Genomic DNA, 26,148 nt, shown 5'->3' on the forward strand with positions numbered 1-26,148 from the left:
TGATGTGGTACCTTTTATTTAACTTTTACGTTGATAAAGCAGCCCACTTCCTTGAAAACAAGTGAAAAATGCTTTGATTTTCGACTTTTTTTCAGCCTCTGGTTATTTACAGGCTTTTGGAGGGTCTCTTTAAAACCTTAAATACTGACCTCCGGCCGTTGAGGAATATTATGAAACAATAAAATCAAATCTAATCTCAGGATTATTTTGATTTAAATCCTTTAAATGTTCCCTGATAATATTTTCATTTCTTTCATCCTTTCGAGCTATTGAAGGTAAAATAGCAGTAAGAGCACACGAACAGGATACAACAGCAGCTGCAGAAACTGTTTCTGCCTCGAAAATAACAAAAGACCTAAAAAAAATGAAACGGTCCAAAATAATCCGTCCCATCTCTGCAAATGTCAAATGAAATAATGCACACAATCTGCTGCTGATAGTAAATATAATTAACGTCAGAGAAGGCTGAACAGTTCAACAGGCCAAATCTACTATAGAAGATTAATTCGTCGTTTTGATATTTGAGTCGCCATCTGATTGTTTTTTACGGTCAGTTTTTAATTTCTTCTCTGATGAAGTATGATGGAGTGTTTTGGGTTTCTGGTCGCTCAGCTCCTCATTGGTCAGTTTCTGCCAGAAGATGGCGCCAAAGGTCAATCTGAAGAACAGCTGAGGTGACTCAAAGGTGGTCTGTGGAGGGAGGCATCACTCTGTTTAGAGCAATCAAACCTGATGGGATTTAATGTCAACCTAATATTAACCATTCAGTCTGTTCAGATTCTCAAATATAATTTTTGGTAGAAAAATAATGATGACCACCCCCCCCTAAAAACAAACAAACAAACAAAAAATATTGTACTTAGTTTTTTAATTTTACAGCCAAAGTCATTCACATTTTCAGAAGTGTGTGGATTTATCATCAACGTCAGAGAGCTGAAATTAATTAAAATTACTAAATATGGTGGTACTAAATGGTAGTAATAACATAACATGAATTTTAACAATAATGATAACAAGAGGGGCTGGCTGTCCGGTTCTGGAAATCCCGTCAGAGTGAGACCTCCTGTGTGTGTGTGTGTGTGATAATCAGATCCGCACAAAGCTGGAGCTGGTCGGTAGCTCCGCCTCCTCTCGGGGAAGTTCGGAGAGAAGACGGACGGACGGACCGACGGATCATCTCCCGGAGCTGCAGACCCGGAGGACTGAGGGACCGGGACGGACCAGGACCAGGACCGACGGAGTTTAAGGCGCCTTTTCTGCCGGTTTGAGCCGCGATGGAAGCGGAAAATCCGCCCTGCTGTCGGAGGTAGGTACCGCTCACTTCTCCTTCTGCCTTCCGTCGGAGCCGCAGACGTCCAGCTCTGAAGTCTGCAGAAGTCTGCAGACATAAAGAAAGTTTCTTATGATCATTATCATCATCATTATTATCAGTTTGCTCCACCTTTACTGTTCGCGTTATTGTTTTCTATCATGGAACATAACGGAGCTGTATGAAAAGTGCTCTTAAATAAAATCAGATTAATTCATTGACTGACGGAAAAACATTAATATAAAAACATTTGATCCGCATGAAGCCGAGTTTTGTTCATATAAAGACTAACGCTGAGTTTTCACATTTCTAGACTTGAATCATATTAATTTGTCGTTTGGATATAAAGAAAGAAGAAATGATGAAAACACTGTCAGAGAGTAACTAATAAGAGTTTGAAGTTCATTAAACAAAGAAAGCTCATTTATTATTATTAGAGATGTGAGGTCAGACAGGTCAGGTAAACTCACAGCCCTGTTTGGTTCAGCTCTTCATCTGTTGTCTGCAGATGTTTTGCAGCCTTTTGACAGTTAAAACGACCTTAATGTTCTCACAGACTCAGTGATGTTATGTCATACAGTGATAAAGAGAAAACAATCTGTGTTAGATTTGTCTATTAATTCTCTTTAAGAGATGAACCAGCTTCCCATTTCCAGGGAGATCTGTGTATAAGTTTGTGCTTTGACATTGAAGAAAAAGTTCCTGTTATAACACTAACAACTGTAGAAAATAATTTAATATAAATCTGTTCTTCTTTGTCCTTTTTTTTTTTTAAATTGTTTTATATTTGAGAACAAATCAAACAAAAGTGAGTGAATATTTTCTGACATTTTATGGTCCTGAGCAAACAGTCTATCTGAAGTTAACACCAGCTCCTTGGTGGAGGACTCAACCAGATTGATGGTCTGGATCAGAAAGAGACTGACGCTGTGAAACAGGCATCACAAAAGAGCTGTGAAACTAAAAAGGTGCTCGGAGCCGACTGCAGGTCTTCATCAGTCCACAGTCCAACTGATGGTTCAGTTCTGGGGCTTCCAGCTCAGATGATTCAGAGTGAAAACATCTCAGACTGGCAGCTAAATGCCGGAACGGATCAATGAATATCTGTTCATCATGCAAATCAATAAGCAGCCAAAGTGAACAAACCAGCAGCCAGTTCACAGCGTTGTGTTAAACTGACAGATAAACATGCTGGCTGGAGAAATGTTGTGTTTTAACTGAATTAATTAGCTGGAACGCAGGCATCTCTGAATTATGAAATCCCAAGGTCTTAATTAGGAAGAAATGTTTTCAGCCGCCTTCTGGAGTCTTCCAGCGCAGATCCAGAGGCGATGCTTTGGATTCATGAAAGTCATGAAATCCAAATGTCCAAACCTTCTCATTTTGTCACCAATCAATGCTTCTGCTTGCTGTTGAAACTGTATTTCACCAGATGTGCAAAACAACTGCAAGAATGAAAGTGCAACTTTAATAAAGATATTCGACAGAACAATACTTCCTGTTGACTGTACTCACACCCTTCCACTGGTGCACGGAGGTTTTGGACTGTTTTAAAGCCGTCTTTAAACTGATAGTTTGGTGTCTTTGCTCCACACAGATGGCTCCAGTGAGGCCTCTCCTGGCGGTTCTCCTTCCCCTGGAGGCCCGGAGGCCTGGAGGCCCGGTCCGGGTCTGACCAGCCGATTCTTCCTGCTCTACCTCAGAGATGCTCGCCGGCCGGAGGACACTTATTTTGCAGGATTATCTTCGTGCTGAAAGTGAATCGGGACAAAGGAGGAATCAGAGAACGCTCTGCTGACGAAGCTTTAAAAACAAAACCCCTTTTTCTTTTGGATGTCGTTCACCTGCGGCGCCATTTTTCTGCCGGGACGACGTCACAGATAGCAGCCAATGTCGGCAGACAACAGCCCGCCACCGCCGGCCTCGCCGCGGTCTTTTCCCGCCCTCCCTCAGCATGTGGCCCCGCCCACGCCGTCACCGTCGCCCAGCCCGCCCGCCACTCTCTGCAGCCGGCTGTCAGACGGCAGCCAGACGGCGCCCAGCCCCACCAACTCCCGGGGCTCCATCCACGGCGTCTCCTTCCTGCTCCAGATCGGACTCACCAGGGAGACGGTGACCCTTGACCCCGGAGACCACTCGCTGTCTGCCGTCAGGGAGCTGGTCTGCTCCATCGTGGATCAGAAGGTAACGGCAGAATCAGGTCGATAAGAAGCTAAGCTACCATACACAGCCTCTACGTTTCTATTCTATAAAAGAATTGGGCTTTAATTCACTCCTGCAGTTGAATCTACAGATTGAGGCACTTTTTAACGAGATTAGCTCTTAAAAAGAAATCTCAGTTAGGTTTTTGCTTTTGGTCCGTATGCTAACATATGCTAACATTAGCGTTCCTTCGCGTCAGCCTGGACACTACTCTGATCGGCGGCTAGCTAGCTAGCATGCTAACTTTATTAATGGAAGGTGTCGTTGACAGCGCTCATCAAAAAATAAGTTATATTTAGCTATAAAAATTAATTGGAATAATAAGGATGATTTTTTTTCTATAATTTAAAAGATTTTAACATCAGAATTATGAGAAAATATCTCAACAAGTTAGACTCTCAAACAGAAGTCAGGAAGTTTGGTGTCGTTCCTCCGTCAGAGCTGATGGAGCTCAGGCATCTGGAGACATTTATCTTCTTAACATCTACTGGTTTTTACATCTGCACTGAATGCACCACCTGTGTTTACCCCCCCCCCCCCCCCCCCCCCACACACACACACACACACTGTTTGCAGCGACTCAATCAAGTTCACCTTTTGCAGGGCATGATGACATGAGCTCCCTCTTTTGTCATCTTAACAGCCGTTCACTGATTTATTGTGTTGCTGTTGAGATTGGTTGTTTGTTGGCACATAATCGTCATCACCATCGACATAATCTTCACACACTTTCACTTGTCTCTTGTGTTCTCAGGCTGAGCAGAGGAAAAGTCTTTCTGTGAGGAATGTGACTTCCTTGTTGTCGTTGCTGTGTCAGTGCTTTGTGTTTCCTCTGTAACAGCTGTGTGTTGTGTTGCAGCAGCAGGATGCTCCATGATTGTTCTCGCTGTAATTTCACTTCCTCTAACGGTGGAAATGATTCACAGGGAGGAGACCTGTCAGCCTTTTAATTAAGGACAATTAATGACAAGGTTCAGTCCGCCCACTTTTAGCGTTAATTTAGGTGATTTCTTCTTTTTCTGTTTAAAACTGGTCTCTTCCCCTATCGGACAGTTTCTCTGGTCTCTGGTTTCTTAGACCAGGACTCAGTCAGGACTCAGCTGGACCTTCAGGTCTTCAACATAATTCTGCAGATCTAGTTTTCCATAGATTGACTCTGAAAAACACACACACACAGTTTAACACAGTGATATCAGAAGGTCGATCTAAACATGACAGCTACCTGCTAACGTTCTGACCGTCAGTGTGACGAGCTGCTGGACTGATTCTGTTCCCACAGACAGACTCCTCTTTCATCCTTTTGTGTCTTCGTGTGTGTGTGTTTGTGAGGAAGGTTGGGGGGGGTTAGAGAAGTGGGGAAGTTCCCTCCCTTTGAGGTTGCCACATTGACCACCACCTCTGTCAACACACACACACGGACAGACACACAGTTAGCTGCAGCCTTTCTGAAAGTGAAAGTTTTTGTGTGTTTTTAGTCGAGCTGCTCAATCAAAATGTGGTCAGTTGATCACCAGAGGATGCGAAGGAACAATCACATCATCGTTCAAATGGTTTTTTTGATTATTATTGATATTAGAAACAAAATCACTCTACCAAATTGAACTGTGATGGAACTTTTTTGGACATGCGTTTGAAGAGAACTGAAATATGAATCTGGCTGTTTCCTTCATGAAGTGAGTCGGCTTGTTTTACCTGAAGAAGTGAGAAGACCGTCAGATTCTTTCTCACACACTTTGTCCTACTGATCTGATCATCATGATCATCATCATCCTCCGCTTTGAATGATTGATAAAGGGCGGAATAGAAAAGACTGTGAAATGAAGAAAAGTCATTTTTGTGTCTCTTCTGTTTGAAAAGTAGAAAGTGAAACCCGGTCAAGACTTTGTTTCTCATGAGGATCCCAAAATTCTTTCAGGAGAACTGGAACTTTCAGATCAGTTGTCATTGATCAGACTGAGTCCAGTCCAGTCCAGACTGTTACAGACCAGTACAGTCTAGTCTTTCTCTCTCTCGCTCTCTTTATCGCCACGGTGATGTGAGGGACTGATGTCCTCTTCACTGCTGGTTCCCATGGTTACCAAGGCCAAGTGATGTTCAGGTGGAGAGAGAGAGAGAGTCTGTGTGTTTGAATGGTCTCCCCACCTACAGAGTTTTTATAAAGCTCTCCGGCTGACATCGTTCTGAACAGTCAGCTCCAAACGAAAACAATTAAAGTCAGACTGATCAGGCTGCATTCAGGTCGACTCCTCTGAATACAGAATCTTCATAGTCTGTTAATCCAATTCCACCTCTGTTTGAGAACATAATAAAATAGTTTAACTTTACACATCATACTAAGGCAGCACATTTTAATTAAATAAGTTTACATTTCCTTTTATGCTAAACTTCACAAAACTGTAAATATTGTCATTTTATGGTTGATTAATAATTATGCTCAGTAATTGTAATCCTGGTGAGTAAATATTGTAGATTTTTCCCTTATCCTTCAACTAGAATATAATTACTTACATTTTGTGTTGCTTGCAGCAAATATATGTATATGTAATAAATTTAGTTTGTAATAAGAATCAGATTGTATTAAAACTGCATTATATAAAAGCAAATGGTTATAAAAACTGAATTAACGGGAAAGAGTCACTAATGGACAGAACCTAACACACACTGGAAGCACTGGATTAATTTAGATTTCTGTGCTATATTAATGTGTTTAATGTGAAGTGAGGAGGATTAATTCTCATTTCTTCTCCTTCTCAGACGTTAGCAGCGTCTGTCCGGCTCTCACTCACCTTCTGTCGCATTTTGAAAAATGCCAGCTTAACTTTTCAACACCATCTGTCTCATTAGTTAAAAAACAAAAAAAAGAGGGGGGGCAAAAAGTTTCTAGTTTGCCCTGAACGTCACACACAGTCACTGACTGTGTTGACTTTAAATAAAATGACTTTTATAATGCTGCAGTAAAAACACACTGTTTTTATGTTTGTAATTTTCTCACCAATGAAAAAAGGCCAAAATTGTATTTCCTCTTATTTAAACCAACATTATTTACAGTTTTGTGACAACAAACAAACAAAAAAAGAGGAACAAACTTTTTTTGTTGACATCTAACATTAACTTGTGTGTCCTTTTGACTCCAGACAAGTCCAGTGGTTTTTTGTTTTGTTGTTGTTGTTGTTGTTGTTCTTACCACTTATTTGGTCTCCACCAGGGCTGGAGACACTTTGGGGGGCAGGTACTCCACATTACATAAATGCTTACAAAAAATTGATCAGATCAGCTTTAAAGTCTCACTCCCATTTGTTCTTTCAAATTAAAAGCTGCTGTTAGTTCTTATTTTTGCACTCAGTTTTATTGTGCATCTAAACTCCATCTGTCACTTCATAGTTTTATCATTTTATTTGACTGAGTTGTTTTGCATCTGTTACTACATCCTCAGATCAGTTTAAATCACACGAGGAGGGAAGTCTGTCAGTGCGACGGCTTCATTTATCCCCCACTTCAACAGGATGTTTTGATAAGTAGATGTTTTTTTGTCTTTTTTTGATGATGATGATTTTTGTTGTGGTGCCTGGAAGTTTGTGCTCAGGAGGTGAAAGTCCAGATTGATTCTTAATCAGGTCACATTTACGGCGTTTAACGCCACCGCAGGCCTTACCTGTTGCTGTCCTCCCCTCATCAGCTCCAATCAGACCTGTCGCTCTGATAAGAACCAGGAAGTGGGTTTGTTTTCATGTCCCCCGATCGGCATCTGATCAGAAACAGGAAGCTGGTTTTGGGTTTGCTCTTTAATTCGCTCTGTTTGGTGGATTAAATCTAACCAGGATGTCTGTCATTCATTTGCATCGCAACGTTCATTGTAATTCATTTTAAAGGGCATTACATCAGCTTATTAATGAGCTATATTCTTGTGTGTGTGTGTGTGTGTGTGTGTGCGTGCGTGTGCGTGTTTGTGTGTGTGTGTGTGTGTGTGTGGGGGGGGGGGGGGACTGGTGAGTCAGAGGACACCTCCTGAAGTTGACCACGTGACCTCTGAGGTTCAACTTCTGTCTTTATTCTGTCTACACTCAGACCAACTTCACTCTGAGATGGATGATGACAATTGAGCTACAAACACACAGATATAACGCAGCAAAGCTGTTAAAAAGAAAAACCAGAAAAACTTAAATGCGCCTCTAAAAGGATCAACTTTGTTTATCCTGCACCGGATCAGGAAACAATGTGATGTTTTGTTTCAGTGACCAGCACAGACCAGATGAGTCCTGGGCCTCCGAGACCAACAAAATATCTGAGTTCAAACCAGCAGGAACACACTCCTCACATCTCAAATCTCTGCAGGATTACATTTTCAGTGGCAAATAAGAAACATTTTTGTTCCTCTGTTGTTGAATGAACAAAAAGGAAACACTGAGGTCACTCTAAAACACACACACACACACACACACACACACACACAGTATGGTCTCAGAGGAGGGAGGATGTTGTTGTGGTCACATCACAGCTGTAGAACATAAAGCCCAGTGTGTGTGTGTGTGTGTGTGTGTTCGTGTGTTCAGTGGTGTTTTCAGCCTTTTAACGGGCCCATGAATGAAACTACCTCACAAACACTCGGACCAACCTTGACCCGCTCTGCGCCGCTTCCTGTTGTTTCCTGAACGAGGTGACGGTGCGAGTGAACGTCTGTTTACCTTCATATTTCCCATCAGCCCATTCTGGCGGTTAATTGCGCGCTTGTGGCGACAGAGCTGAAGAGTTTAATGGCAGCTGAGAGGCTCTTAACGCCAATAACGGCCGTTTTATCTGTTTGTGCTCTTCACGGGGCCGCCTGTCCAGATGTTTTATAAACGGTCACCCCAGCAGAAGATCAGCTGCTGTTTGACTGAAACGACAGCTCATGTTTATATTTCAGTAAATTTAGCTAAAGTTGTAATATTCAGTGTAATATTCAGTGTTGCAGAACTCAAAATAATAATATTCTGTCATATATATTAAAAGGTATTTACAACCTGTTGGTAACACCGACTGAGTACAACAACAATAACACAACTACATGATTAAAGAATCAAGTTAACATTTGTGGGATTTAGTATTTCCTTCTGTTCTGGATTATTTTTTTATTGTGTTGAGCTTCAGCATTTTGAGTTTTAACAGGAACTTGTGAAACTTTTAAGCAAATATTTGGATTTGATGAAGTTGAAGCCACAAAATATCTGATTTCAGAGAAGTAAAAAAATGGCTCAAAAAGTTTGTCAAATGAATTTATTTTTCTTAAAAAAAAAAAAACTACTTTTTTTTATACAAAGACAGAAGGGGAAAAATTAAAGGAGAACAAGAATTTTTTATTATTATTAAACTAAAATGTTTGCGTGTGGAGATGAGTGATGTAATTTTAGCAACATAAAAAAAGCCCCTAATAAATGAAGACATGATCTTTATTTGATTTTGTGGTTTGTATCAGTGCTAACCTGCTGCAGCCTCTTGAAACTCACGTTCAGTCCAGATTAACGTCACAGGGAGAGAATTATTTCTTCACTGAGCACCTTTTAGTAATTAAACTCAACGCCATTTTAACTGACAGAAAAAGACGGATCTGGTCTGTCCCAGCATGAAACGCATTTGAAATCTTTCAGGGAGACTTCTTCTCAGGATCCATAAAATCTGACCCCCCCATAGAGTAACCCTTCATGAATCCACCCAGAACACATTTTTATTTTCCCTTTAGCATCACAGCTATTTCAGCTTTTTAAAATTTTAATGCTGCTGAATTTAAAAGAACATTAAATTTTATGATTATTTGGTTCCTGTCTGTTAGCAAGAAAGACAGTAGGTAAGTAAGTAGGAGGAAGAAGTGCTCATGTCTTATCAGTTTTATATCATAAACTTTCATATATTCTCTCACACACACACACCTCCTGTTGTGTGTGTGTGGGCCCCCCGGTAGAACCAGGATTACTGGGCTCCATGATAATGGCATGAGTGCTGCACAGATTAAAATACAGAAGGAATACAAAAACACTGCACATCCTTGGAGGATGAGGCTCCCTGCCCCCCCTCCAGGTCCTGGTCTTGGTCTAAAGGTCGCAGCAGGACCTGGAGGTTTTGGCCTCAGAGGGCCCCAGGACCAGAGTGAAGCCACAGAGCTCTCAGAAATCTGGTTTTAGTTTGGTGAGCAGGAGAATGTGAAAGGGATTGTGTGTGTGTGTGTGTGTGTGTGTGTGTGTGTGTGTGTGTGTGTGTGTGTGTGTGTGTGTGTGTGTGTGTGTGTGTGTGGGGCGGGGTTAAGTCTGGTTAATGGAGGATTAACAATAAAGAGCGGATCAGTGTGTATTAAACACACACTCTTGTCCATTAACTGAACTCGTAGTGTGTTTCTCTCCTCATCTCAGTGCCGGCAGCAGCTGATTGGACGCCGGCTCTAAGTGTCCTGGAGGGTTTTTGTAGTCCTGGTTCAGGGCTCACCTGGTCCACGTGGAGGATTTGGCTCTCTGGTTTAGTTCTGGTTCAGTAGCTGCTGCAGGATGAGAAGACGAATAGTTCTGAATCCAGGAAAAGGACAGTGAGAAGAAGTTCCTCCTGCAGGTCTGAAGTGGACTTCAAAGTCCACCATGAGCTGAACTCACACGCAGCAGGAGCAGCTCGGTCTGCAGACCTGGACACAAAAACCTGATCTGCTGACCTCATCCGCTTTTTTATTTTGAAGGGTTGATATCCATCAAAAGATAAATTTGTGTTTTTAAGAACCAAATGCGATCTCAGTGTCGTTTCACAAACGTTGGATCAGATCTGTTGTTGTGTTTGAGTGTTGGTTTGTCGTCAGGAGGTTAATGACTGCAGGGTGTCTGTGGCAGGACCTCAGCCATAATTCATGAGACTGTGTGTGTGTGTGTGTCGGTTGGGTTTCCTGCCATCGGTGTGCGCTGCAGGATCTTCCACTGCATGATACCTGCAACCTGCTGACATCCTGCTAACATGGAGCGCCTGTCAGGGCAGGAAGCTGCTGAACCCCGAATCCACACACAGACACACACTTCAACACAACAGCACACACCTGATGTCTCAGCTCAGCCTCATGGAACTGGACTGTTCACTGTGACTGTGTTGTTGCGACATCACAAAGTTCCAGAAGAAAACAATTGGAGCTGTGTTTCACATCATAAATTAAATTTTAGCAGATTTCTAGCTTCAGTCAGAAGCTGTAGGTTCTTCAGCTGCTGGTAATTTCCAGTTTGGTGATTCGAAGTTTCAGTCGTGATTCAGTGCACCAATGACGACGAGGAGGAGGAAATGAGAATCACATCTGCTGATCCAGAATCACTTCATTGGTAGCTGTTGGTGGGAAACATTCCTGAAACTGTATGAAGTCTTAAGTTTTGGTTGAAAAGTCATTTATGGGGTGAAACTGACCTTGACCTTGGATTAAAAAAAAAAAACAACAACTTTGGATTTAGGAGGTCAAAGGTCAGGAAGTTGGAGCAGAGCCTTCTTCATGTAAAAAGCAGATTGGGGTCAGGGCTACAGTGTGATTGACAGACTGTACCATCCAGTCAGGATTCCTTCTTTGAATAATTAAACATAAACAGTAATTACTAAAAACAGTAAAATAACAGAAATAATAAAATCTATAATAAAGGACAATAACTCTAAAACAACATGAACAGAATTTCTTCACATCTGCACTGATTATCCATAAAGTCCGTTATGTTGTTTATTTACTGTTGTTGTAAATTGTGATGCAGTTTTACCTTCATCGCTAACGGTCCCTCCTCCTCCTCAGTTCCCTGAATGTGGATTCTTTGGGATGTACGATAAAATCCTGCTCTTCCGTCACGACCTGAACTCGGACAACATCCTGCAGCGGCTGACCTCAGCGGAGGAGATCCATGAGGGCGATCTGGTTGAGGTGGTCCTGTCCGGTAAGAACCTGCCGAGTCCAGTTCACTTCCTGTCTCCTCCAGCTCCTGAACCTGAAGAGTAAACCGGACCAGATTTTATTAAAATTCATTTGTGCCTCTTCAAAGTCGTCCTTCTGTCTTTGGTCTTTTCTGGATCTGACAGCAGCTGAGACTTTGAACCAGATTTTCATCTTGTAAAGTTTCAGAATTTCAGAAAATCTGGAAACTAAGAAGAACTGAAGTGTGAAACTGAAGCCTTCACTCAGTTTCAGTTTGGGCATCAGAATGTTTAGGGTAGAGCAGAATGAAGGAATGAAGAATGACAATTAAACGCAGAATAAATAAATCACATTTGAATATTTTTTTGTTTGTTCATGATGTTAAAATGTTTATAATTCCAATAATCAAACTCAAATAATCAGCATCATTACGAAAGAATGATTAAATTGGTTGAGCAGGTTCTTCAGAGTTCTGAGACATTAACAATGTAAGTTCCTTTTTTTTTTTCTACTTGTTTGTCGAGGCCACCATCGATCTGCCTCAGAGCACTTCGCGTGCTTGAACCGGGACACGATTATCATTTCCTGCGTCGCGTCGACAGCTCTGAGCTCAGCAGCGGCAGGTTTACGTTACAAAGAGGGAAGAAAACAAAGGCGCAGCCTAAACCGCGTCGGAGTTCAGACCTGAAACCACTTCCTCCTCCTCCTCAACCACCTGCTGCTGCAGAACCTGCAGATCTCCAGCGCTGCATCTCCGTAGAACACTGTTCACCCGATCCTGTCGTCTGATTGGCCGTTCTCTGAGCGAGCGAGCCAACAGAAATATAACAGATGGAGGGGGTGGCTGCTTTGTTGTGACATCACAAAGTTTCAGAAGTCCAGACTACTGGTTTTAAGTTTTATAAATAATCAAAGACCACATGGAGGTCTACCTTTAGACCAGACGGAGAAGCTGAACTGATCCCTCACAAAGTCACCTCTGATAAGAGGTAATCTCTGTGCATTTATTGATTTTGTGTTGATTGATTTATTTCCTGATTGGTTCCAGCTCTGGCCACAGCCGAGGACTTCCAGATCCGGCCTCACACGCTCTACGTCCACTCCTACAAGGCCCCGGCGTTCTGTGACGACTGTGGGGAGATGCTGTGGGGGCTCGTCAGACAGGGGCTAAAGTGTGACGGTGAGTCCTGCGTCAGTCCGAGGGTTCCATACCCGCTGGGTTTACATCTTCAGGCTGAGCGCACCACAGGAGGCAAATCTGGTTCAAGAGTCTCAGATTAGAGACACAGATCAGGTTCTTGTGGTGGGACACAACTGGATCTTCTTCCTGTTGATCAGGTCCTGCTGAACACCTGAACGATGAACGATGATGGTTCAGCTCCAGCTGGAGTCAGATGGGGTTCAGACCCATCAGATAATAAGCTGCTGGTCAGAAACAAGCTTCAGGACTTCTCAGTATTTGTGCGAAATCAGACCAACTTCCTGCCAATTAAACTTTATGAGAGGAAGTTACGAGTTTCTGTGGTGATGTCAGAGAATCTGACTTTAATGAGCCTAACAGAGACGCTCAGACCTGAACCGAAGCTGCTCCGACTGCTGCAGGATGTCTTCATTGACTCGGCCACTTCCTGCCATTCTTTTTATTTTCAAACATTCTCAGAGTGAATCTGAAATTGCAGAGAGAAGAAAGATGGAGTCACCTTCCTCTGGTTTTGAAATTGAAACTTACAAAAAGCAGAGTTTTCTCTGATTCAAGATCCTCCCAGATCCTATCAGGTTCTGGGAGGATCCTGAATCCCAAACAGACCATTTGATTTTCACATCAAAGTCCCATTCACCAAAACACTGCTTTAAACTGAATAAATAAACAGACTCTTTCACTTTTCCTTCGTCCATGATCGGGATGGTGGATTTTGGCAATGAGCTCTAGACATTATCTCTTGAAACGCCTCCAACAGTTTGCACCGGTTCTTCCGCTCCTTGATGGGAAGTGAGACGTGATGGAAACACAGCAGCATGTGACACCTCTTCCCAGAGAAGCTTCTCTCAATTGGAGGAAGCACGTGGACGTTTACAGCCAGATCAGGTCAACAGTGAGAAGGTGGAGGGAAAAACATCCACAGGAAACAAAACAAATATTCACATATTCAAATTTATATTAAAGATCCACGCCTGACCTTTAATGTCTGCCTTTGAGCCGTACGGACCTGTGACGCAGCAGGATTATAACTTTAATGCTGTTTGTTCCCTCCTCTGCAGGATGTGGACTGAACTATCACAAACGTTGTGCGTTCAAGATTCCCAACAACTGCAGCGGGGTGAAGAAGAGGAGGCTGTCCAACGTGTCTCTGCCAGGTTCCGTCATGTCCATCGCTCGTCCACCGTCGACAGAGTTCGCCCCAGTCCCACAGGAGGAGGTGAGCTCCCTGCCGTCAGTCGGGCCTGATGATTTCATTCATCTTGATGTTTGATTTAAAACTCTTTGTTATGGAAAAGACTGATCCCAGATCCAGATCAGGCCGCGTTGGTTAGATCCTCGTGGACTCTGAGTGCCCTCCAAGAAGATGACGACACACTTTCAACACCAGCAGATCTACATGCTGCAACTGATCAGTTTCCCTCTCTGTCTCTCTCACACACACACACACACACAAATATGGCTGCAGGCGCACCACTGGATTTTCCATCCTGTTTTAGAGCTTCACACTGTTACACACACACACACACACTTCTTACAACACAACAGTTTCACTGATTTAACTGCTTGTAAATCACCAGAATTTATGACAACCAGTGAGGAGTTCACAGAATGCTTTGACAAATATAGAGAAACTAAATCAACAGTCACACTGATGACCCCTTATAACTCAATGATTCTCGGTCTCCCCTCTCTCCCTTAGCAGCGCCCCCTCCTGGGTGCCGTTAAGCGTAACTCCCTGCTGAGTGGTCGTCCCATCTGGATGGAGAAGATGGTTCTGGGTCGGGTCAAAGTCCCACACACCTTCTCCGTCCACACCTACACCCGTCCCACCATCTGTCAGTACTGCAAACGCCTCCTGAAGGGCCTGTTCCGTCAGGGGATGCAGTGCAAAGGTGACGTCGCCCTGAAGCTGGAAACAAGCAGAAGATCACAGTCTGAATAATTTACAAGAATCCCAAAGTTCAGGGGGAATTTATCTGCTTGTTTGTTCCTGTTTGGTTTCTGCAGATTGTAAATTCAACTGCCATAAAAGATGTGCAGCCAAAGTTCCTCGAGACTGTCTGGGCGAAGTGGACTTCAACGGAGGTGAGTTGGTTTAATGTCAGGGACGGTTCTGATGTCGTCTACGTTTGAACCGCTACACCGTCTTGACTTTTAAACTTCTGTGCAGAGCCGGCCAGTCCCAGTCTGGATTCCGAGGCCACGATGGAGGTGGACAACTGTGATGTCAACAGTGATGGAGGCCACAGCATGGACGAGCAGGACGAGCCGTCCACACCTGAAGACAAGCTCTTCTTCATCGAGGGTCCCTGCACGGATGGCGAGAAGGACGACGAGACGCTCCGGGCCATCAGGTGACATCTGATAGACCACAAACTGCAAAGAGAACCCTTTAATATCAACAGTTCAGTGTCTAAAAAATAATTTTACAATGAAATAAGTGTGTGTTTGTTTTTGTTGTTTTTGTGTGTGTGCAGCCCGTCCACCAGCAGTAACATCCCTCTGATGCGAGTGGTTCAGTCCATCAAGCACACAAAGAGGAAAAGCTCCACGGTGGTGAAGGAGGGCTGGATGGTTCACTACACCAGCCGGGACAACCTGGTGAGACGACTTATGATTCTTAATGAATGAAATTAAAATATGAGTGCTGGTATTTCATGTTGATAGAAGTATTGTGCACAAAATGAAAAAAGTGGATCCTGAGCTCTGACTCTGTTTTGTGTTTACAGAGAAAGAGACATTACTGGAGGCTGGACAGCAAGAGTCTTACTCTGTTTCAGAACGAAAGTGGAGCCAAGTACTACAAGGTGGGAGATCCAGGAGGATCCGGTTACAGGGAGTCGGGTTCCGTGTCTGATAACAAGATGATTATCCACTAATGTTCTCCGCTCCTTCATCCCCGATATTCATAAACTTTCTTCTTATTATTATTAATGAGCCACAGACACAAACCAACAGCTATAAATCTGGTTACTTCTGTGTGAGGTGTTTTGTCACTGAGGGAAGAAGCCGAATCTCTATTTTAAATATAAGACAGTTTGCTCTTTTTGTTGAACACGATGATGTTGTGATTCGGGGTCGGTGCGGCTGACTTCCCGCTCTCACACTCCGCCTCCTTTCATGTTGTGTTTACCAGCGACCTGCTGACCTTTAGCACTGAACACAGCACAAACCACCCTTTGAAGGGAAGTGTTGGGGGGGGTCTGTGGTGGTTCCAGCACCTCGGGTGGCCTCCCCACTGCTCACCTCGTGCCCAGAGCGCGTCCTGGCCTTCAATCAGAGGATGGCGGTGAAGAAGGGGGCGGGACATTTTCTCCTTTATATGTTTAATCTGGCAGCATTTGAGGTGTGTGTGGTGGGAGGGGGGTGGTTCTGGAGGGAGGAAGGAAGGAAAGTTTTAAACACTGAAATTCAAAGAGTCTGTCAGTTGAACAAAGAGAGGAGCTGAGTGAGGGTGGAGGGAGTATGATCCGGCTGAGCCTGCCACCTCTGGTCCATCCAGACACCTTGTGGGACTTCTCAGATTCAGATGAGACCAGGACGCTAACCGTTGACCTTCTGTCCGTCCCGACCGACCACAGGAGATCCCCTTGTCCGAGATCCTGCAGGTGGAGCTGGCGCAGGACTTCGGCAGCCTCCCCCCGGGCAGCAACCCCCACTGCTTCGAGGTGATCACAGCCAGCATGGTGTACTACGTCGGGGAGGACAACGGCGGCCTGTACAACAACCCCGTCCTAGCTGCGTCTGGCGTGGGGCGGGACGTCGGGCAGAGCTGGGAGAAGGCCATTCGACAGGCCATGATGCCCGTCACACCCAAAGCCAGCGTGGTTACGGCGTCAGGCCAGGGGAAGGACCACAGTGAGTAATGACACCTTCCTGTCTATTTCCCTCTAAATGGAGCTTTATTTATCATGTTGTATTTCAGACTGAGAACATAAACTCATCAGGAAAACGTTTACTGAGGAGGAGGGACATTTTCCCATAGACTTCAACAAAGTCTGATTGCGTTTAAACCCTGGTGATCATTTATCAGTCAGTAACATTTAACGGTGTTCGGATCTTCAGCTCAGATCAGATTAGACTTTAATGGGAAAGCACTGTTACACAACACAGCACATTTTAACCTGATTGAAGGGATTTCAGAGGATTTGCAGCTTCACTTTGCTCTGATTCATCTCAGGTTAAAGTATCTTTTTGTCTGAAAATAACAGATTTAAGTTTGATCCTAAAATGAGGTTTCCTGGACTAAAATGGACCTGATGGCTGTAAAAAAATAAAAAAATAAAACAAATAAAGGCCCATTAGCTGTTACGGATGACTCGTCGTTCTGACAGCTGCACTTTACAGGCTGCTGAGTTTTCCACTTGTTTGGTTAATTAATGCTGAGCTTCCGATTCGGTCCAAAAATGGAGGTTTTGTTTGGCAATAAAATTACAACACACATCAATAAGTTAATGGACTGATGACATAACAAGACTTTTTGTTTGTTTGTGACCATTTTAGAGAGAAACTGTTAAAGACTTTGTGAAACCAAGAAAAAGGTCAGAGACAATAAAAACGCTCAGATACACAAACATTAGTGTCATCTAACAACAATCAGCAGACACACAAACATTCAAGTGTGTTTCTGAAACTCATCATTATTTAACTTTCTATTTATTGCTATTAAATAAATTAAAGTGAGAAGATTTAATTAAGAGATGAACTTTTTACTGACTTTTGGTGTTTCAACTTTCACATTAAGAGTTGTGTAACATCCCACTCAGTGCTTTAAAAATGTATTAACTAACCATAAAACGCGGCTCACGTCTACTTTTATTTACATGATTTTAAGTAAAATTTAGTTATAACTCTGCATAAAAGCTTCCCGGGATGAATTTGGATTCTGCTTCCTGAAGCTTTTATTGAACTAGATGACGGAAGTTTCTCATTAAGGAAAGGAAAAAAAGGAAAAAAAAGCTTCCCACTGAAAATAAAATGGAGGCTCTGATAATCTAATTGGATCTGTGAAAAAAAATAATCTCAGTATTTTGATGAGTGTTTGTGAACTTTGTTTGGAGTTATGTCAATAAAGTTACATAAACTCTTTGAACCGACATCAGACTGCAGGTATCGATCCGACCATCTGATCAATATCAGCCCATCGGTGGAAACTGACCGGCGGCTCTCTGATGCTCAGAGAGGTTTCCTGAACACAAACGGGAACAAACCCTGAACCACAGATGACAGGAAACTGAGGCTTTAATTTTATTTTAGTGAAATCTGGGGAAATAATTTGAGATGGTGGAAACATCCTGGCTGCTCTTTCATGTTGGTTTGATCTCAGCTGGAAATCTCTTCTAATCTTCTTCTTCTTTATTCAACAAGCCAACTCAGGAAATGAGATTTTAATGGTTTATGGTCAGAAAAATAAAAGGCCACACGTCTCTGCTGCCGGTTCACACCTTAAAGACTTGTTTTTGTGTCTCCACAGAAGAACTCTCTATAAGCATATCAGTGTCCAACTCCCAGATACAAGAAAATGTGGTGAGGCGCATATTTTACATTCCTTTCCAAGCTTGAGTTCAGACGATGATCTCTGATTCATTCTTCACTTTGACACAAAGAATATAGAAACAAATATGCCTTCAGTCCAACAGTCATTACAGAGAGTTTAATATTTAAAAATGTAAAAGCTCTGTTTTTCCTCCAGGATATCAGTTCAGTGTATCAGATCTTTGCCGACGAGGTTTTGGGCTCTGGCCAGTTTGGGATCGTCTACGGAGGTGAGACTTCAGACAAAATGAGGTCTGAAGAAACTGATTAAATGTGGTTATCTGGATAAAAAATAAGGCCTTCTCTGTCTCCCTGACTTCGGCAGGCAAACACAGAAAGACCGGCAGAGACGTAGCCATCAAAATCATCGACAAAATGAGGTTTCCCACCAAACAGGAGAGCCAGCTGAGGAACGAGGTGGCCATCCTCCAGGTTCGACCTCCTGAAGTCTTTGTCTTCTCTCACAGTTTGTTTAGAAATAATAAAAACCATCTTGTCTCCGGCAGAACCTCCACCATCCTGGAATCGTCAACCTGGAGTGCATGTTCGAGACGCCGGAGCAGGTTTTTGTTGTGATGGAGAAGCTCCACGGTGACATGTTGGAGATGATTTTATCGAGCGAGAAGAGCCGACTGCCTGAGCGGCTCACCAAGTTCCTGGTCACACAGGTGAGTGTCCGGCCAAGCCAATGTTTCCGTCCCCTTCCTGGGAACGCCGCCTAACGCCAGGGAACACTCGTCCGTCTGTCCACAGATCCTGGTGGCCCTCAGACACCTTCACTTCAAGAACATCGTCCACTGCGACCTGAAGCCTGAGAACGTCCTCCTGGCCTCAGCAGAACCTTTCCCTCAGGTGAGCATGAATCATCCTGTCGTCTCCTTCCTGCTGTCTGGTTCCTCTGGACGGACATTCATCCTCCTTTTCTGTCCAGGTCAAACTCTGTGACTTCGGCTTCGCTCGCATCATCGGCGAGAAGTCTTTCCGCCGTTCGGTTGTGGGCACACCGGCCTATTTGGCGCCGGAGGTTCTCCGCAGCAAAGGTTACAACCGATCTCTGGACATGTGGTCGGTCGGCGTGATCATCTACGTCAGTCTGAGCGGGACGTTTCCCTTCAACGAGGACGAGGACATCAACGACCAGATCCAGAACGCGGCCTTCATGTACCCGCCAAACCCCTGGAAGGAGATCTCCGAGGAAGGTCAGCAGACGACAACCAAATAACAGCTAACTTTAGCTCACTGAATTGGTACAGAGGTGGGAATGTGGGCCGGCCTTCAGCAGCTCCACAGCAGGAGAGCTGAGGTTTTTCTGGGTCAATATAAAGATTTACACGTTGTGTTTCTGTTGTGGTTCGCAGCCACAGACCTGATTAACAACCTGCTGCAGGTGAAGATGAGGAAACGCTACAGCGTGGACAAGTCGCTGAGCCACCCCTGGCTGCAGGTAACACGACAGGTTAACAGAAGGTGCTGATCTGATTACAGCTGATTGGACGACAGATAAAGATTATCATCAGCGAACAATCTGAACTTTAGAACGTTGGTCAGAGAAATCAGGTTGTGCAGGAAAACCTGGTGTCTGTGTTTACCTTTACTACAGTTCTGATACAATCTGCTCTTCAGAGCGTTAAAAAGATGTCATCTCTGTTTTACAAACGGATTTGTTCTGGCTCTGCAGGACTACCAGACCTGGCTGGACCTCCGGGAGTTCGAGACCCGCCGCGGCGAGCGCTACATCACCCACGAGAGCGACGACGGCCGCTGGGAGGAGTACGCCGACGAGCGCGGCCTGCACTACCCCAAACACTTTATCATGTCGCCCAACCTGGACGACATGGAGGAGGACCCGTAGCAGCAGCAGGACGGTCGACACTTCCTGCACTGAAGCGGCAGAATGGAGTCACCGTGGAGACCGTGAGTCATCGCCACGGAGGACGCGCTGGTCAGGCAGCTTTATGAGGACGCTGTGATTTCCTCACTGTGGTGACAAATCAGGTCCAGGGAATTTTTTAAGCCATTTTTACCTTCTTTTTTTTTTTTTTGCCAATCAGACGTTTGATCTGAAACCTGAGGAAGAATTTCTGCTCCTCAGATTTAATCTTCAGTCTGTTGAATATGTTTTCACTGCCAGTTGAACCATGCAGGGATCCATCACATTCAGTCCAGAGACTTGATATTCTTTTTCAACTCAAATAGCATATTTTTTTATTACTTTCTTGTTATATTTTAGATCTCATGCAGCTGCGCAGGAGGTGTGACGGCCGAATCTGATGTTCTTTCTGTTCCTTTTCAGGATGTCTTTGCACTGATGGAGAACTATTTAAAGGAGAAATAAACTTAAAATAACTTCCAGTTTGTTCATCTGCAAAAGTGTAAAGTTGACCTGGCGTCACGGACCCAACAGTCTGGATGTATGTCGTGATAAAATCATCTTCGCTCTGGTTTACAGCCAATTAGCTTTAGCATTAGCATGCTAGTGTTTGTCTGGAAGGAATATGTTTCAGTCACATCAAAAGTCAGTTTGTTAAATTACTCATCTTCTTCAGAAAATGAATATCTGAACCAAATTTAATGTCAGTGCCTTCACTCGACTCTGAAGCTGCTGACGTAGTTACACAGCTGAGATGGGACGCTAAACTTTTGCAGAAAAACAAATTTAGAGTTATTTACTGCGATTCCTTCTTAAGTTTAGACGAAGATGAGCTGCTATTGTCTTTCTTTGTCTTTCTGTGGAGACCTGTCAAAAAAAGACTCCAGCCTGAGAATTTATTTCATGTTTTATATTTTTGCAAGAACCTTTTTTGTCATGTGGATGAATTTGACTGGAAAATATTAAAACCCAACGGCAAACTGAGAAACTCAACTAACTGCATCTGCAAGCACTTGTGGAGGTGAAGCTTTTTCCAAAACACAAAACAACTTCTTGTCCAGTCTTTTAAAGCCTGATGATGACAGGACACAGAGATAGAAAAGTATTTATATTTATTTATTCCTTTTAATCTGAATAAATGAGACGCATCTGTAAAAGAACTGGAGCAGAGATGATCGTGTTTGATCAAAGAGACAGCAGCTCTGAGTCTCTGAACCAGGAACACACTGAGACCTCGATGAAGAAGATTGGACTTTTAGGTTAAAGAGAGACATCCAGGAAGTTGGTTTTTTTTTTTTTTGTTTGTTTCAATCTGAAGATTTTCTGGCTACTTTAATTTCGCCCTGCTGGACCGCATCAAAATAAGTTTAAACTGCATCTAAACAAAGTGAAGTCAGATTTCCAGACTCAAACTAAATGTCTGATTCTGTCTGGAAGCTGTTTCAGTAAAATCCTGATTTCTTCCAAATGCTGAAGTCACTCGTGAAATGAACAGAAAAAAAAACAAAACAAACAAACACAGAGCAGGATTTTCTGAAAAACTATCACTTAATTATCGGTCCCGCTCAGCTGGAGGGCGAAGACGCCCCCGACCCCCCCAACGTGTAGCTGAATCTGTTAACTGCCACCGGAGGGGGAGGAGCTGCTTGTGAGCATTTGTGAGCTCAGCTAACAGCTTCAAGATGTGAATGTGGCGGGCGGCAGCACAGATGACCCTTGACCTGGAGCGGGTTTACCGTCAGGTAAACAAGCTCCTCTAAACCTTTAGAAATGTCAGAAAGAAAAAATGTAGCTCCAGTTCAGAGGGTTAGGGTCAGTCCAGGTTGTCAGTAGCAGGACTCAGGAGAAACTGAGCTCGGTGAAGCCCGCCACGGGCAGCGGCGCCGGGCTCTTCTTCTCCAGCTTCAGGCCCTCGGCCTTCTTGGGTTTGGCGAGGCGGCTGTGATGCAGCAGGCTGAAGAAGTGGAAGCGTTCACCCATCTTGTCAGGGTTGGTCAACATATCGTAGCTGCTGATCAGCTGCTTCCTGGCTGACGGTTCGCTGCTGTTCCTCAGCAGGACCTGCAGAGGATCATGGGAGGAGTTTAGGTCGACATCAAAACGGTGCCGGCATGAAGCCCGTCAGCCCCAACAGCTCACCTGCATCCGTGTGTCGATGCCCATGTTCCTCAGAAACAGCCTCTGAGTGATGGGGCCCAGACAGGCCACGCCCCTTCCAGCCATCCTGCGCAGGTAGCTAAAGTCCACATCGGCAGTGAGATCGGCTGAGCCGGGCGAGGCCAAGACGTCATGGAGCCGGTGACCTTTAAAACCCTGAAGAACAGAAACAGACAGGAGACTCCGTTTTAATCATCCTCCCCCCTTCGGGTGGTGACCAGTGGAGGAGATTTCTTTATATTATTGATCCACATGGACATGTGAGGGGACGGCAGGAGGAGCCACAAACATCAAATGTGCGACTCGTACTCTGAATGTGTCCGTCTTGGTTCCGTCGTGGCCGTAGTCGGCGATCAGCGCTGCCCCGCCGTCCTCTGAGATCCGCCGGGACAGCTGTTGGATGATGACTCCGCCCTCTGCACACACCTCCACGTGGTCCCGCCTTTCATCTGACTGAGACACACACAGACACACACCCTCTGATGTGAAAGGAGAAACCTGAACTTCCTGTCTATGACCAGCACCTCGTGTTCTCTAACTCCTGACGTCCCTGAAGCAGACACATGAAGGGTTAGACTGACCCGAACTCAGAGGTTCGTTTTATCGCCTCCATCTGGGCTTTTACTGCCCACATGTAATCCGTCTATACATCCACAGCCTGGTTGATTTGGCCCCTGACTCAGTTTAGTCACTTTGAACATTGTCGTCATCCTGCTTTTAGACCCAGTTTGAGGGCTGGAGGATGTCATTCTCTCCCTGGTGCTGTTCGGGTTCAGATACTTACCTCTATGAGCGTGGACGAGGCCAGAGTTGGTGACGGCACGACGACAAACCTCAGCTGGTCCATCTTCTCCGGGTCGATGTCCACCATCACCTCCCTCCAGCCTTTCTTTGTCCTCTACACCAAACAAACAGGAGTCCAATACATCGGAGAAAATATGTGAAGGTTTTTATGAGAGGATTGAAATGTCAAAGTGTGCTGAAGCAGAAGTTATAAAAACATTGATGGAATATGAAGTTCTCTGTGTCCTTCCAGATATTTTCTCTTTACTGTTCAAAATAACTAAAATACTCTTCAAAATAAGGGGAATAGAAGTGACCAGTGAGTGAGGAGACATTTTCGTGCAGCTCTCTCTACAGATTATTTCCTGGCTGACACTCTTATTTCCATATTTCTTCAGATACGCTCCTGTGTGAAAAGTTTTATGCTCATTAGCGTCACCTGGTGGTGAAAATCCACATAAACTCTGTGGCTGGAGGACACACACTCTAGCTCCTTTTCTTGACAAAAGATTGCAATAAAAAGCTAAAATCCCGGTAAAACTGTACCTGGAACTTGTGGATGGGGAGCGCGTCAAAGAACTCATGAGCCAGGAAGATGCTGAAACCTGAGAAGAGGTCAGACATACAAAAGGGTTTAAGTTCTGTGGTGAGCTGGTGACTTAACACATGGAGCTCAGCAGAGTTTAATTTCAGGAGATGCTGTTTGACCCTTTTGGTCTGAGGTCACTTGTGATGTTTGTGTTTGTTGCAGGTTCGATCAGGACTTCCTCTCTTCTGCCGGTTACCTGCAGGGACGTCTTCCAGCCGCCGGTACCAGGACACTGGGAGGCCGGCCGCCGTCTCCCCCCGGCGGTAAACCGGATCGTCCTTGTTGTCGGCCTCTCGGTTGCGGCTTTCAGTCAGTTTCTGTGCCTGCAGCTGACTCAGAGCCGAACTGACCTCAACCAGATGAACCGACACGGAGACTTCACCGAGGACGGAGCGCAGCTGACTGAACACCTGGAGAGGACAGCCATGTTTTCACTCAGACGGGGCTTCATAGAGATGTTGGGAATAATACAGGAAAGCAGAAAGACTTCAAAACTAATTATTAAAAAAATTCAAGCATTCAAGTAAATTATAAGAAATTCAAACATAACATTTAAATACTTAATACTGAAAACATAACTTCATAGTAAATGTAAGTTTTAAAATAATATTAACTTCACATGCTGGTCCTGTATTTTTAATTTATTCGTCTTTTTATTCCGTTTGAATCTGTAAAAATATACATTACTATCATTATTAATACTATTATACTGCCCTTGCCCGTTTTCAGCCGGGAGCCATCCTGTGCACATAAGCAGGACAGATGATGGTTCGGCGCATTAGCTTTAAAGTTCTGATGAGATGCTTCCACGCTTCTCTCACAATCAGCTGCTGTAAGACGTCTCAGTTCTCACTCTGAGGACGTCGCTGGCCAACGATCCTTTCCCGGGTCCCAGCTCCACCAGCTGCAGCTGTTTGGGTCCTCCTGCTCCCATCCACTCACTGATGACCCACACCCCGATCAGCTGGAGGACAAAAAACAACCAACCCACATTTCAACCCAGTCCCTATCAAGTGACAAACAGGAAGGGCTCCAAAATGGTTCTTATCTGACAGAGCAGACGTGTTTTGCTGTTTAGCAGGAAGAACTGAGCTGAAACAACATGAAAACACGCTGATGTTTCTTCAATCAGACAGCAGTTTGATTTTCTCAGCTGTCACAGCGTTAATGAACTCCTTCAGTAAAAAACCATGACAAGGTTCAGACAGCTGAACTGAGATGCTTTCCATTTATGAGGAGGGTCGTGCTGGCCTGTTTCAGTGTGTGCAGTCTCACCTCTCCAAAAATCTGACTGATTTCTGGGGACGTGATGAAGTCTCCATCTGGTCCCAGCATGTTGTTCCTCACATAGTAACCCTGGAAGACACACACAGCTCACTGACATCATGTAAACATGGATACAGACAGATCCAGACAGATCCTAATGGATCCAAACAGATCCAGACAGATCCAAATGGATCCAAACAGATCCAAATGGATCCAAACGGATACAGACAGATCCAAATGGATCCAAACAGATCCAAACAGATCCAAATGGATCCAAACGGATACAGACAGATCCAAACAGATCCAGACAGATCCAAATGGATCCAAACGGATACAGACAGATCCAAATGGATCCAAACGGATACAGACAGATCCAAATGGATCCCAACGGATACAGACAGATCCAGACGGATACAGACAGATCCAAATGGATCCCAACGGATACAGACAGATCCAAACAGATCCAAACAGATCCAAATGGATCCAAACGGATACAGACAGATCCAAATGGATCCAAACGGATACAGACAGATCCAGACGGATCCTGGTCCTGACTTACTGTGACAGGGTTGGTGAGAACCTCCCTCATGTACTCGGCCACCGGAAGGGGACCTGTGGCCTTTATTTTGGAGGTCAGGTGTCTCAGCATGGACGGTGAGGAGCTGCAGGAGAGTCTGACACCACATCTCACTGACACACACACACAACAATCTGAATGTGAATTGTGTTTTCATTTCATTGTTGTTCTCTGATAAACATTCAAGGCACACAATAAAGAAGAAATAGTCCAAAAACCCTCAAAGGCTGGACTCTGAGGAGGAAGGAAACACACGGCCGGTCTCACCTGCAGCTGCTGATCTGAGGACTCTGCCGAGCAGCTGCCCTGTTTTCACCCCGAGAAGAGTCCTCATCCTGCCGCTACAGTCCGACTAACACACCGGGCCGACCTCCATCATCAAGCTAGCATTAGCCACGTTAGCTAGGAATGTGTCAGCGGATAAAGACAACAGCTGAATGTTTTTAGCTCCGGGTGTAAAATTAACACACTAACGTGTTTGTATCTTAAAGAAGAAGTGAGACGACACAAAGTTTAATGTCAGAGCTAAAGGCTAAAACTGACGCTAACACACTTCCGGCTGGCGTTTCACGGTAAAATACACTTTAGTGTTTAGTTTTTTAATTATTATTTGTTTTTAACTCACCGAGTCTCATCTTTTTACTTATTCATTCATTCAAAATGTCCAAATTAAAAAGATAAAAAGAAAGGATGACACAGCCAGGAGTTTTAATTTAAAATGTATTAGTTCATTTTATTTTTTAATTGAATTCACATCGTTTCCTGTATCGTTGT

At 44.2% G+C, this 26,148-nt stretch overlaps 2 protein-coding genes across 3 annotated transcripts; one reads left to right on the forward strand and one right to left on the reverse strand.

Annotated features, from left to right (window-relative positions):
* Positions 1-1,121: 1,121 nt before the first annotated feature.
* LOC115037486 (serine/threonine-protein kinase D3) lies at positions 1,122-20,995 on the forward strand. Of its 2 annotated transcripts, none has more exons than XM_029496057.1 (19): positions 1,122-1,306; positions 2,907-3,493; positions 11,280-11,418; positions 12,445-12,576; positions 13,656-13,813; positions 14,297-14,489; positions 14,605-14,682; positions 14,768-14,951; positions 15,075-15,198; positions 15,327-15,404; positions 16,179-16,455; positions 18,071-18,123; positions 18,290-18,362; positions 18,458-18,564; positions 18,639-18,800; positions 18,886-18,984; positions 19,064-19,331; positions 19,491-19,576; positions 19,811-20,995. In XM_029496057.1, the coding sequence occupies exons 2-19, from the start codon at positions 3,200-3,202 to the stop codon at positions 19,982-19,984; spliced, it is 2,679 nt and encodes an 892-aa protein (XP_029351917.1). In that variant the 5' UTR covers positions 1,122-1,306; positions 2,907-3,199; the 3' UTR covers positions 19,985-20,995. The 2 variants fall into 2 exon arrangements, with proteins under 2 accessions (XP_029351917.1, XP_029351918.1); XM_029496058.1 differs by having other exon boundaries at positions 14,300-14,489.
* Positions 20,996-21,232: 237 nt separating this feature from the next.
* Positions 21,233-25,912, reverse strand: ndufaf7 (NADH:ubiquinone oxidoreductase complex assembly factor 7). Its single transcript, XM_029496059.1, has 10 exons — positions 25,642-25,912; positions 25,357-25,487; positions 24,807-24,887; positions 24,385-24,495; positions 23,728-23,941; positions 23,489-23,547; positions 22,944-23,057; positions 22,469-22,612; positions 22,142-22,315; positions 21,233-22,063 (listed from the first exon to the last, which is right to left on the reverse strand). Exons 1-10 carry the CDS (start codon positions 25,706-25,708, stop codon positions 21,842-21,844), a joined length of 1,317 nt encoding a protein of 438 aa, XP_029351919.1. The 5' UTR covers positions 25,709-25,912; the 3' UTR covers positions 21,233-21,841.
* Between the last annotated feature and the right edge of the window lie 236 nt (positions 25,913-26,148).

This window comes from Echeneis naucrates, chromosome 24, assembly GCF_900963305.1.
Source record: "Echeneis naucrates chromosome 24, fEcheNa1.1, whole genome shotgun sequence".
Lineage (NCBI taxonomy): Eukaryota > Metazoa > Chordata > Actinopteri > Carangiformes > Echeneidae > Echeneis > Echeneis naucrates.